At 37.2% G+C, this 12,560-nt stretch overlaps 1 protein-coding gene across 5 annotated transcripts in view; it reads left to right on the top strand.

Annotated features, from left to right (window-relative positions):
• The window catches only part of COP1 (COP1 E3 ubiquitin ligase), a 279,203-nt gene that overhangs the window by 49,302 nt on the left and 217,341 nt on the right, over positions 1 to 12,560 (top strand). For 4 of the 5 annotated variants that reach the window (XM_057544833.1, XM_057544840.1, XM_057544835.1 and 1 more), the window contains exons 4-5: positions 4,728 to 4,804; positions 5,479 to 5,598. In XM_057544833.1, coding sequence (XP_057400816.1) covers positions 4,728 to 4,804; positions 5,479 to 5,598 — 197 coding nt within the window. The remainder of the gene's footprint in view (positions 1 to 4,727; positions 4,805 to 5,478; positions 5,599 to 12,560) is intronic. The other variant, XM_007165364.3, reaches the window with a different exon arrangement.

The raw sequence follows: 12,560 nt of genomic DNA, 5'->3' as shown, positions 1-12,560 counted from the left end.
TTCGTTTCTGTGTGAGGGCTTTCTCCAGTTGCGGAGAGCGGGGGCCACTCTTCATCGCAGTGCGCGGGCATCTCACTGTCGCGGCCTCTCCCGTTGCGGAGCACAGGCTCCAGACGCGCAGGCTCAGTGGTTGTGGCTCACGGGCTTAGTTGCTCCGCGGCATGTGGGCTCTTCCCACACCAGGGCTCGAACCCGGTTCCCCTGCATTGGTAGGCAGATTCTCAACCACTGCGCCACCAGGGAAGCCCAGGACCCTTCACTTTTAATGCTTTACGTTTACCGTAGTCATGGATAGAGGGCTGGGCTACCCATTTTCTGTAGCAGTGGTCTTCAAACCTTTTTGCTTGGGTGACCCATATAAAAATTCTGAAAAATGATGTACTTCTTCCCACATTGATGCCACATTTTAAATGAGCATCCACATTTTTTCTTTATAAGTTTAAGTGTTTGTAAAGGATATAATTTTAGGAGTGTTGTAAATATGGTTATTTAAAAATAAGCTTTTATCTCTTTTTAAAATGTATCCAGTAGAATCTGAATAGTATAGTGATTTGATACTTATCATTGATTCAAAAATAAATGCTTTTCTTTAACAATGGGAAATTTCATTCTTTGTCTCTTTGAACTTATACTTAAATTGCATATTGCTCACATAATTTTATCCTTATATAATATATTTTCATGCTTGAAATTCTTATTGCTTTATCTGTCATACTTTTCTGTAACAGAAAATAGAACTTACAGGCCTTGAAGTTTCTTTTGAACATAATTTTCTATTAAGTATTTTAAAAATCTTAAATGTTTTATCTGAGTTGTTATTGTAATTATTAGACATGCAATTGATCAAATAAATATTTACAAATTTTATAAAGTATTAGACATAAAAATTTATTGAAAATCGGCTGCTTAATGTGTGATGGTGTCGTTCTCAATTAGTTCCATTGCCATTTATGGTTATTACTAGAACAAGGATTCAGTTTCATTTGTATTCTTTTTATTTATTTATCTAGGATCATCGCAGCTTTTTAAAAAATTGAGATATAACTGACATATAATATTGTGTAAGTTTAAGATTTTTCCTTTTTATTTTTGAAAGGGTAAGTCATGAGAAACTTTGCTTACGTAAATAATTTGATGGGGATTGAAGGAACTTTGTTCCCGCTACGTCACTTAGTTCTTTGATCTCCTTCTGAATTATGTGCTTCAATAAAAGCACTTAGTTAGTCAAAAAAAATTTTTTTAATACCCTATTAACAAGTCCACTCCTTTCTTCAATTTTAATGAAAGCAAAGAATTGGAAGCCAAACACTCAAGTAGGATTAGGTTTTCTGGTCATAAGAGTCATGCGCTTTTTTGTCAAGACAGATATTTTGATTTTTCCTTTCATGCCCTAAGCACTACAGTACAGTCCCTCGTTTTTCGTCTTCCTCTACCTACCCCTGCTCCAAAAAAAAAAGAAGGCACACTCTCACTCTTCACCTTTCTATCCCCTTGGTCTTGAGAACTCTCTTTCTCTCCTGATCCTGGAAGGCTCATGTGGGGTGAGGGGGTGTCTCTCCTCCCACCTCTGCAGTTGCTGTCCTACACTCCTGCCAAGGCTTAGCTCTCCCAGTCCCTCAGTGATGCATGATCTCTCCAGCTACCAACCCCTGCCCCCCACCCCCCAGCAATCTCTTTTCTAACGTTCTCTCTGTATAAAATTTGTAAATTGAATAGTTTTATCTCTCTAATGAATGACCCTCTTATTCTTTAATGTAAAATGCAACATACATGCAAAATTTAAAATCCTTGTTTAAAAAAATGTAGGCAGCTCACATAACGTCTTTACTACTGCCAAGTGCTTTCCCAGGTGCTTTATGTATGTTAACTCATTGAATTCTCAGTCCTACGACATAGGTAATTGTTGTCATCCTCATTCCTCCAGCGAGGAAACTAAAGCACAGAGAAGTCAAGTAACTTGTGTAAAGTTATACAGCCAGTAAGTGGCAGAATTGGGATTTGGTCCTAAGCAGTCTGGCTTGAGTATGTGCTTTTACTATACTATCCTGCCTCTGAAAAGACGATTGCTAGAATGAAAGCTTTAGCAGTAGAAAGGCATTATTTGTTCTTAGTACTATGGCTATTATAAGGATCCAGAGAATTATAATTGTGGATATAGAATATTCACGTTCAGTGGTATATGAGATTTCTTGGTAAAATCCAATGTGGTGCACATATTTAAGTATTACACTTATTTAAGTTACAATTTTTATTTAAAAAGCTAATTCTATAACTGAAACATTAAATTCTTATTCACATACTCCTCTTTATTCCCACTACGTTATTTCAAGTTCTCTCCTTTATTTTCCCTCGATTATAATAATAACTGCTTGTGAGGTAACAGGCTCTTCAGAATCAGGCTCTGATCTGTCTACAGTTCCAGCCTTAGTTCTTAGCCCCTGTTAATCGTTGACAAAATCACTCTGACCCTGTGTTTCAGCTATATTGATTTTAAATCATCTTATCTCCTGCTGTTTTATGACTTTACCCCCTCCACACACACACCCTTTTTTTGGCAGCAGAATCTTAGTTCCCCGACCAGGGATTGAACCCAGAGGCCCATGGCAGTGAAAGCGCTGAGTCTTAACCATTGGGCAGCCAGGGAATTCCCCCTACACACCCTTAATGTGAGTTCTTTTCCACTTCTCTTCCTGTTTAGTAAGTCCCTGTGTGCCTGTTATGGCCCAGTTCTAATGTCACCTTCTGTGTGAAGCCTGCTTGTTAATATTTTAATTGATCCTTGTCCTTTGTTCTTTTTAAATCTATTTCAATGATAGTACTGATTATCATATTATAACTGCTGCATCACATATATTTGTCTTCCTACTCTGAGTTGCTTGAGTCTTGGATTAAGTCTTAGTTAGGTTGAGTCTTACTTATCTTTAAAGCTTGGCTCCTAGTGTGGCCCTGGAACCTCTCTGATTTGTTTGAAAATATTTGTAGTAGATTGTGGTATAGTGGGAAGTATTAGATAGTTGAGTTTGTTTCCCAGCTCTGTCTTGTATTGTATGTCACCATGAGTAACTTCCTTATGCTCTTTCTAGTATTTCCTCATCTCTAAAATGTGAAGAATAACCCACAGGATAATGTCTATAAATTAAAGGCTAATAAGGTGACAAGCTTAGTGCTAGTTGTCCTTTTCTTTTTTTTTTTTTTTCCTAGAGATTTTATCCTTTTTATTCCTATAAGTTTTATAGTTTTAGGTTTTTTTTTTTTTCTTGCATGCTCTTTTATTTTTTTATTTATTTTTTCTCACACACACACACACACACACACACACACACACACTGTATTTTATTTTTACAAGAGATAAATAGACTGACACCAAGCATTGTACATGGATGACCACAACAAAAGCAACAATGATTGCAATTACCAAACATGAAACACACTCATACTATGTCATAATATTGACATTCAGTCCAGTAATCCTCCACTGTAACAGCTCCTTTACTTTGCAGTGAAAATTGATTTGTATATTCTTTGCCTCTGAGTCCTTGTGGGATTTTTTTTTTTTTTTAATTCAGACAGAAAGTCACAAAAATTATACTCATCCTCATCAGTTCACTCAGTCCCATGTAATTAATTTTTTTTTTCATCTTGATCTTTTGTTAGCACTTTTATGAGTTCATCAGTTTTTCATTAGAGTTCTGAAAATGCTTATTCATTCAGTTCAGCAGTACAGTCAGTTACCAGAAACCTGTACTTGTCAGAGTCTTTTTGTCCTTTTCTTTATCAGTTTATTTTTTTTTATCAGTTGGGTGTTAAAAACAAAATAATCCAATTAAAAGTGGCTTGAACATTAAGGAAAATGTATTGATTTATACAGAAAGAATTTTTAGAATTAGTTAAGTTGGTACCTTAGTGATATTATCAAGTTCTTTCCATCTTTCTGACCTTCCGTCTCCAGCAGATGTGTTGGTCCTTTGGCTAGCTCCCCTCAAGATTGCAAGATGGCTTTAAGCAGTTCCAGATATCATCCCCTAATGAAGGGAGAAAAATAACTTGTTTTTCTTCTATCCTTCTCTTCTGAAAGACAGCATACCTTTCGTTGGTCAAAACTAGGTCACATAGTTTACCCTCCATCAATTGCTGGCAAGAGTATATGACTAGATTGGCTTAGGTTAGTCAAGATTCATACCATGGGGCCAGTGAGGGATCTAGCCTCTCTGAAAGTATGTGACAGTTGGCATTCTGACATTTGGAAAAAAATCATATTCTTATTTTTAAAAAAGGTTAGAATGGTTTATGGATAGGTAACTGACAGTGTTTGCCATGATATTTATAGAAAAGTCATAAACAAAAAGAACAACAAATAAAAATCTTTAGTGCCTACCTCATAGAATTGGCCAGTTACCCTGTAGAGCATGGGAGTCTCATACGGTGAAGACTTTCTCCAAGTGCTGATAGTGTCATCATTGAGACATGTAAGAGAAAGTACATATTCTGAAGAATTCTCCTCTTGTAGTAATGGTAGTGGTAATAATAGTAGTAGTTGTAATAGTAGTAGCTGCGGCAAAACTGTTTCTAATTTGAAATAAAATAAAAACTTAGCATTTTCTGCTTAGCATTATTTAAGGTTTGGGACTTTTTAAAGTTAAATAGAATCCATCTAAATAGAACAATTGGACGATACATTTAATAAAAATATAGATTATGTGTGCTTTTTGTTTTGTTTCTGTTTTCAGTGAATGAGCTCATTCTCAAACAGAAGCAAAGATTTGAGGAAAAGAGGTTCAAATTGGACCACTCAGTGAGTAGCACCGTATGTTTCAACTCTTATTACTATTTTTAATTATTACTATTTTTAATAAATCTCAATTTGCTGTTTTTATGGTTTAATATTAATTAGGTATTATTGATTTTTCTTAAAGGAGATTTAAGATTCTATTCAATAAAGAACTTCCTTACTTGCATTGTCTAAAATTTACTCTTATCTTTTGAAAGGTCTGGTGGGATTACATTGAGTCAGAGTTTGCTTGTAATACATGACATTTGAAGAATTATATGGCAGGGTGAAACTATGGGTGGTAATTTGAAAAAAAAGACTCTCAGTTTAAGAGGATTAGCCCAAATTATTGAAGCAAATGAGCTTAAATTAATACCTTACCAAATACAAAGTTGAAAATATGGTTAGACAAGTAATTAAAATCCAGGCACTTATTTTGAAGAGAATTATACCTTTAGAGATGCTGACTTAACATGTCTTAAATATGCCTTTCATATCCATTGTTTAAATTTATTTAAGGGAGAAATAGTGATTAAATTATAATTAGAAGGCATTGGGGACACACTAGCTGGGAAGGAATAGGTTGGAATGTTATAGTTTATTTTTGATATGTTATCTAATAAACATATTAGGAAGTAGCAAACATTTATTTTTGACTCTCTAAAACAGTTGTCTTAGGAAGTCGTGTTTCTTCTTTTCTTTGTTTTTAGAATGGCCACAGGTGGCAAATATTTCAGGATTTGTTGGGAACTGACCAAGATAATCTTGATTTGGCCAATGTCAACCTCATGTTGGAGTTACTAGTGCAGAAGAAGAAACAACTGGAAGCAGTAAGTGGCCCCTGAACTTTAAAAAATTTTGTTTTAAATGGTGCTCTTTCAGTTGCATTGAAAAAGATCTAGAAATGTTTAAAAATAATAGGGTAGTGTTACTCAGTCCATCCAGTTTTATTCAACAAGAGACATCTGCAAGCTACTACTTCTAACAGGTTCCCCTTTTTCAATTCAAAGAAAGAACAAATTCCTTATAATACAACTTACTTGCAATGGCCAGTTTATATTAACAAAAGCTGAATGTTAAGATCATGAGAAAGTACAGTTTCATTTTAATAGGGAACAATTATATTGGTTATTTTTTCTTCTAGTGAATCTTCCCCTCTTCACATATGGGATTTGGAGGAGAAAACAGTGATTATTTCTATCTACATAAAATCCTTCCAGCAGGTGTCGATTGGCAGTAGCTGCAGTCTGTGGCTTAACTAAGGGCATTTAGAAAGATGGGAACTGGAACGAAATTATATCCTGTTTCATGTAATGGAATCTAAATAAATGAAAAATTGCATTTATTTCTGGTAAATAAATGTAAACAATATAAAATGGGAATTTGCATGTGTTCATTAGGAATTGAGTATGCTTCATTATAAAGAATATATACCTTAGCACAAGCAAATACCCACCCTGACCTAGCTTAAACAGAAAGGGGATATAAATTGACAGAATAAGGGACTGAGTAGCTCACACACATAAAAAGGAAGAGCTTAACAACCAAATGTCAGGAAGATTGGAACCATCACTTCTCTGGAGACTATATGGAAATGAAATCAGACACTTGAATGTTGTTGGGAGTTTTTCTTTTTTACTTTTCATGACTGTTTCTTTAGGACAGGTCTGATTTTCTTTTCTTAGATTTTTATTACATGGTGGATAATGTCACCTGTACTTCCTCATTTATATTTATATTTTTTGATCAAAGAAGAAAAAGAGATTTGTAGCTTGATTTTTAAAAATTCTGTGGATAGATTCTGATTAACATAGCTTGGATCTGGATACCACTTAATAGAATGGGAATCTCTTAGTAGGAGAAAGGAGTAGGTGAGGCTGAGCTGACCAAAATGAGTCTCCCATGCTGTGTCTTTTTTGTGGTGGGAATTTCTCCTATGTTTTTGGAGTGGGGCGTGGGGGGGACTTTATCTTTCATTTATTTTTTTCTTTCAGTTTTGTTGAGATGTAATTGATGTATAGCACTGTGTAAGTTTAAGGTATACAGCATAATGACTTGATGCATATATTGTAAAAGATTACCACAGTAAATTTAGTTAACGTATATCATCTCATATAGATACAAGAAAAAAGAGGAAGAAAAAGTTTTTTTCCTTGTGATGAGAACTTTTAGGATTTACTCTCTTAGCAACTTTCAAATATACCTTCCAGTAGTGTTAACTATAGTCATCATGTTGTATGTCATATCCTCAGTACTTATTTACCTTAAAACTGGAAGTTTGTGCTTTTTAACCTTCATTCAATTCCCCCATCACCTGCTCCTAGTAACCACAAATCTGATCTTTTTCTGTGAGCTTGGTGTTTTTAGTTTTTTTGTTTTCTTCTTTTAAGATTCCACATGTAAGTGAGATCATACAGTGCTTGTCTCTCTTTCTGACTTATTTCATTTATACTGCTCATAAAGTCCATCCATGTTGTCGCAAGTGGCAGGATTTCCTTCTTTTTTATGGCTGTATAGTATTCCATTGTATATATACCACATCTTTATCCAATCACGCATTGATGGACACTTAGTTTATTAGCATATCTTGGCAATTGTAAATAATGCTGCATGAACGTGAGGGTGCAGATATTTCTATGACATAGCAATTTAATTTCCTTTGGATATATACCCAGAAATGGGATTGTTGGATCATATGGTAGTTTTATTTTTAATTTTTTTAGGAACCTCCATACTATTTTCCATAGTGGCTATACCAACTTACATTCCCACCAGCAGTGCACAAGGGTTTCCTTTTCTCCACATCCTCACCAGCATTTGTTCTTTCTTGTCTTTTTATGGTGGCCATTGTGACCTGTGTGAGGTGATGTCTCCTTGTGGTTTCGATTTGTATTTCCCTAATGATTTGTGAGGTTGAACACCTTTTCATGTACCTGTTGATAATTTGAATATCTTATTTGGAAAATCCTTTGCCCATTTTTAAATTGGATTATTTGGGGGGGTTTTGCTATTGAATTATATGAATTCTATATATACAGTATTTTGGATATTAACCTCTTATCAGATATATGATCTGCAAATATTTTCTCCCATTCTGTTGGTCGCATTTTCATTTTGTTGATCATTTCTTTGGTTGTGCAGAAGCTTGTAAGCTTGATATAGTGATACTTGTTTATTTTTGATTTTTTTTGCTTTTGCTGTAGGTGTCATATCCCAAAAATTGTTGCCAAGACTCTCCTATGATTTTAAACATAGTTTTCTATTAGCATCTACTGTGTGCAAGATGTTGTGTTAAGGGTAGTGGAAAAGACGGGATTCTGCTATGTGTGTGTGTGTGTTGGGGGGGATAGGGTGGAGTAGCTGAGGAGATAAACTAAAGTAAATATTTTCACATAGTGATAAGTGATATAAAAATACTTCTCTATGATAGACTGAACAAATATATGTAGTTATCTTACTCCCTTAATGCTATTAAAATGACAGTAGAGAGGAGCTTCAAGGTGGTGGAAGAGTAAGATGTGGAGATCACCTTCCTCCGCACAGATACATCAGAAATACATCTACATGTGGAACAACTCCTACAGAACACCGACTGAACGCTGGCAGAATACCTCAGACCTCCCAAAAGGCAAAAAACTCCCCACATACCTGGGCAGGGCAAAAGAAAAAAGAAGAGACAGAGACAAAAGAATAGGGACGGGACCTGCACCAGTGGGAGGGAGCTGTGAAGGAGGAAAGGTTTCCACATACTAGGAAGCCCCTTCACGGGCGGAGACTGCGGGTGGCAGAGGGGGGAGCTTCGGAGCCATGGAGGAGAGTGCAGCAACAAGGGTGCGGAGGGCAAAGCGGAGAGATTCCTGCACAGAGGATCGGTGCCAACCAGCACTCACCAGCCCGAGAGGCTTGTCTGCTCACCCGCCAGGACAGGTGGGAGTTGGGAGCTGAGGCTCCGGCTTCAGTCGGATCCAAGGGAGAGGACTGGTGTTGGCTGCGTGAACGCAGCCTGAAGGGGGCTAGTGCGCCACAGCTAGCCGGGAGGGAGTCCGGGAAAAGGTCTGGAACTGCCTAAGAGGCAAGAGACTTTTTCTTGCCTTTTGGTTTCCTGGTACACAAGGAGAGGGGATTAAGAGCGCCACTTAAACGAGCTCCAGAGACATGTGCGAGCTGCGGCTATCAGTGCAGACACCAGAGACGGGCATGAGATGCTAAAGCTGCTGATGCAGCCCCCAAGAAGCCTGTGTGCAAGCACAAGTCACTATTCTCACCTCCCCTCCCGGGAGCCTGTGCAGCCTGCCACTGCCAGGGTCCTGTGATCAAGGGACAGCTTCCCTGGGAGAACACACGGCGCGCCTCACGCTTCTGCAACATTATGCTGGCCTCTGCCGCCGCAGGCTCGCCCTGCATTCCATACCCCTCCCTCCCCCTGGCCTGAGTGAGCCAGAGCCCCCGAATCAACTGCTCCTTTAACCCCATCCTGTCTGAGCGGGGAACAGATACTCTCAGGTGACCTACACGCAGAGGCGGGGCCAAATCCAAAGCTGAACCCCAGGTGCTGTGCAAACAAAGAAGAGAAAGGGAAATTTCTCCCAGCAGCCTCAGGAGCAGTGGATTAAATCTCCACAATCAACTTGATGTACCCTGCATTTGTGGAATACCTGAATAGACAATGAATCATCCCAAACTGAGGAGGTGGACTTTGGGAGCAACTATATATATATATATATATTTTTTTTTTTTTGTGAGTGTGTATGTGTATGCTTCTGTGTGTGATTTTGTCTGTATAGCTTTGCTTTTACCATTTGTCCTAAGGTTCTGTCTGTCCGTTTTGTTTTTTTTTAAGTATAGTTTTTAGCTCTTGTTATCATTGGTGGATTTGTTTTTTGGTTTGGTTGCTCTCTTCCTTCTTTCTTTTTTTTTATTACTTGTTAAATTTTTTTGATAATTATTTTTTATTTTAAGAACTATTTTATTTCATTTTATTTTGTTTTATTTCATTCCATTTCATCGTCTTTCTTTCTTTTTTTCTCCCTTTTAATCTGAGCTGTGTGGATGACAGGATCTTGGTGCTCCAGCCAGGCGTCAGGGCTGTGCCTCTGAGGTGGGAGAGCAAAGTTTAAGACATTGGTCCACCAGAGACCTCCTAGCTCCATGTAATATCAAACAGCAAAAATCTCCCAGAGATCTCAATCTCAACATCAAGACCCAGCTCCACTCAACAACCAGCAAGATACAGTGCTGCACACCCTATGCCAAACAACTAGCAAGACAGGAACACAGCCACACCCATTAGCAGAGAGGCTGCCTAAAATCATAATAAGGTCACAGACACCCCAAAACACACCACTGGACGCGGACCTGCCCACCAGAAAGACAAGATCCAGCCTCATCCTCCAGAACACAGGCACTAGTCCCCTCCACCAGGAAGCCTACACAACCCACTGAACCAACCTTAGCCACTGGCGGCAGACACCAAAAACAATGGGAACTATGAACCTGCAGCCTGTGAAAAGGAGACCACAAACACAGTAAGTTAAGCAAAATGAGAAGACAGAGAAACACACAGCAGATGAAGGAGCAAGGTAAAAACCCACGAGACCTAACAAATGAAGAGGAAATAAGCAGTCTACCTGAAAAAGAATTCAAAATAATGATAGTAAAGATGATCCAAAATCTTGGAAATAGAATGGAGGAAATACAAGAAACGTTTAACAAGGACCTAGAAGAACTAAAGAGCAAACAAACAATGATGAACAACGCAATGAATGAAATTAAAAATTCTCTAGAAGGAATCAATAGCAGAATAACTGAGGAAGAAGAATGGATAAGTGACCTTGAAGATAAAATAGTGGAAGTAACTACTGCTGAGCAGAATAAAGAAAAAAGAATGAAAAGAATTGAGGACAGTCTCAGAGACCTCTGGGATAACATTAAATGCACCAACAATTGAATTATAGGGGTCCCAGAAGAAGAAGAGCAAAAGAAAGGGACTGAGAAAATATTTGAAGAGATTAGAGTTGAAAACTTCCCTAATATGGGAAAGGAAATAGTTAATCAAGTCGAGGAAGCACAGAGAGTCCCATACAGGATAAATCCAAGGAGAAACACGCCAAGGCACATATTAATCAAACTATCAAAAATTAAATACAAAGAAAAAATATTAAAAGCAGCAAGGGAAAAACAACAAATAATATACAAGGGAATCCTCATAAGGTTAACAGCTGATGTTTCAGCAGACACTCTGCAAGCCAGAAGGGAGTGGCAGGACATATCTAAAGTGATGAAACGGAAAAACCTACAACCAAGATTACTCTACCCAGCAAGGATCTCATTCATTTGACGGAGAAATTAAAACCTTTACAAACAGGGAAAAGCTAAGAAACTTCAGTACCACCAAACCAGCTTTACAACAAATGCTAAAGGAACTTCTCTAGGCAGGAAACACAAGGGAAGGAAAAGACCTACAATAACAAACCCAAAACAATTAAGAAAATGGTAATAGGAACATACATATTAATAATTACCTTAAATGTAAATGGATTAAATGCTCTAACCAAAAGACATAGACTGGCTGAATGGATACAAAAACAAGACCTGTATATATGCTGTCTACAAGAGACCAACTTCAGACCTAGGGCCACATACAGACTGAAAGTGAGGGGATGGATAAAGATCTTCCATGTAAACGCAAATCAAAAGAAAGCTGGAGTAGCAAATCTCATATCATACAAAATAGACTTTAAAACAAAGAGTATTCCAACAGATAAAGAAGGATACTACATAATGATCAAGGGATCAATCCAAGAAGAAGATAGAACAACTGTAAATATTTATGCACCCAACATAGGAGCACCTCAATACATAAGGCAAATGCTAACAGCCATAAAAGGGGAAATCAACAGTAACACAATCATAGTAGGGGACTTTAACACCCCACTTTCACCAATGGACAGATGATCCAAAATGAAAGTAAACAAGGAAACACAAGCTTTAAATGATACATTAAACAAGATGGACTTAATTGAAATTTATAGGACATTCCATCCAAAAACAACAGAATACACTTTCTTCTCAAGTGCTCATGGAACATTCTCCAGGATAGATCATATCTTTGGTCACAAATCAAGCCTTGGTAAATGTAAGAAAATTGAAGTCGTATCCAGTATCTTTTCTGACCACAACGCTATGAGACTAGATATCAATTACAGGAAAAAATCTGTAAAAAGTGAAAACACATGGAGGCTAAACAATCCACTACTTAATAACCAAGAGATCACTGAAGAAATCAAAGAGGAAATCAAAAAATACCTAGAAACAAATGACAATGAAACCACGACGACCCAAAACCTACGGGAGGCAGCAAAAGCAGTTCTAAGAGGGAAGTTTATAGCAATACAATCCTACCTTAAGAAAAAAGAAACATCTCAAATAAACAACCTAACCTTATAGCTAAAGAAATTAGAGAAAGAACAAAAAAGCCTCAAAGTTAGCAGAAGAAAAAATCATAAAGATCAGATCAGAAAAAAATGAAAAAAACGATAGCAAAGATCAATAAAACTAAAAGCTGGTTCTTTGAGAATATAAACAAAATTGATAAACCATTAGCCAAACTCATCAAGAAAAAAAGGGAGAAGACTCACATCAGTAGAATTAGAAATGAAAACGAGGAAGTAACAACTGACACTGCAGAAATACAAAGGATCATGAGAGATTACTACAAGCAACTATATGCCAATAAAATGGACATCCTGGAAGAAATGGACAAATTCTTAGAAATGCACAACCTTCCGAGACT

The sequence above is a fragment of the Balaenoptera acutorostrata genome, chromosome 1 (genome assembly GCF_949987535.1).
Source record: "Balaenoptera acutorostrata chromosome 1, mBalAcu1.1, whole genome shotgun sequence".
Classification (NCBI taxonomy): domain Eukaryota; kingdom Metazoa; phylum Chordata; class Mammalia; order Artiodactyla; family Balaenopteridae; genus Balaenoptera; species Balaenoptera acutorostrata.
The sequence above is the reverse complement of the archived record's forward strand: the minus strand, read 5'-3'. Positions and strand labels throughout refer to the sequence as shown.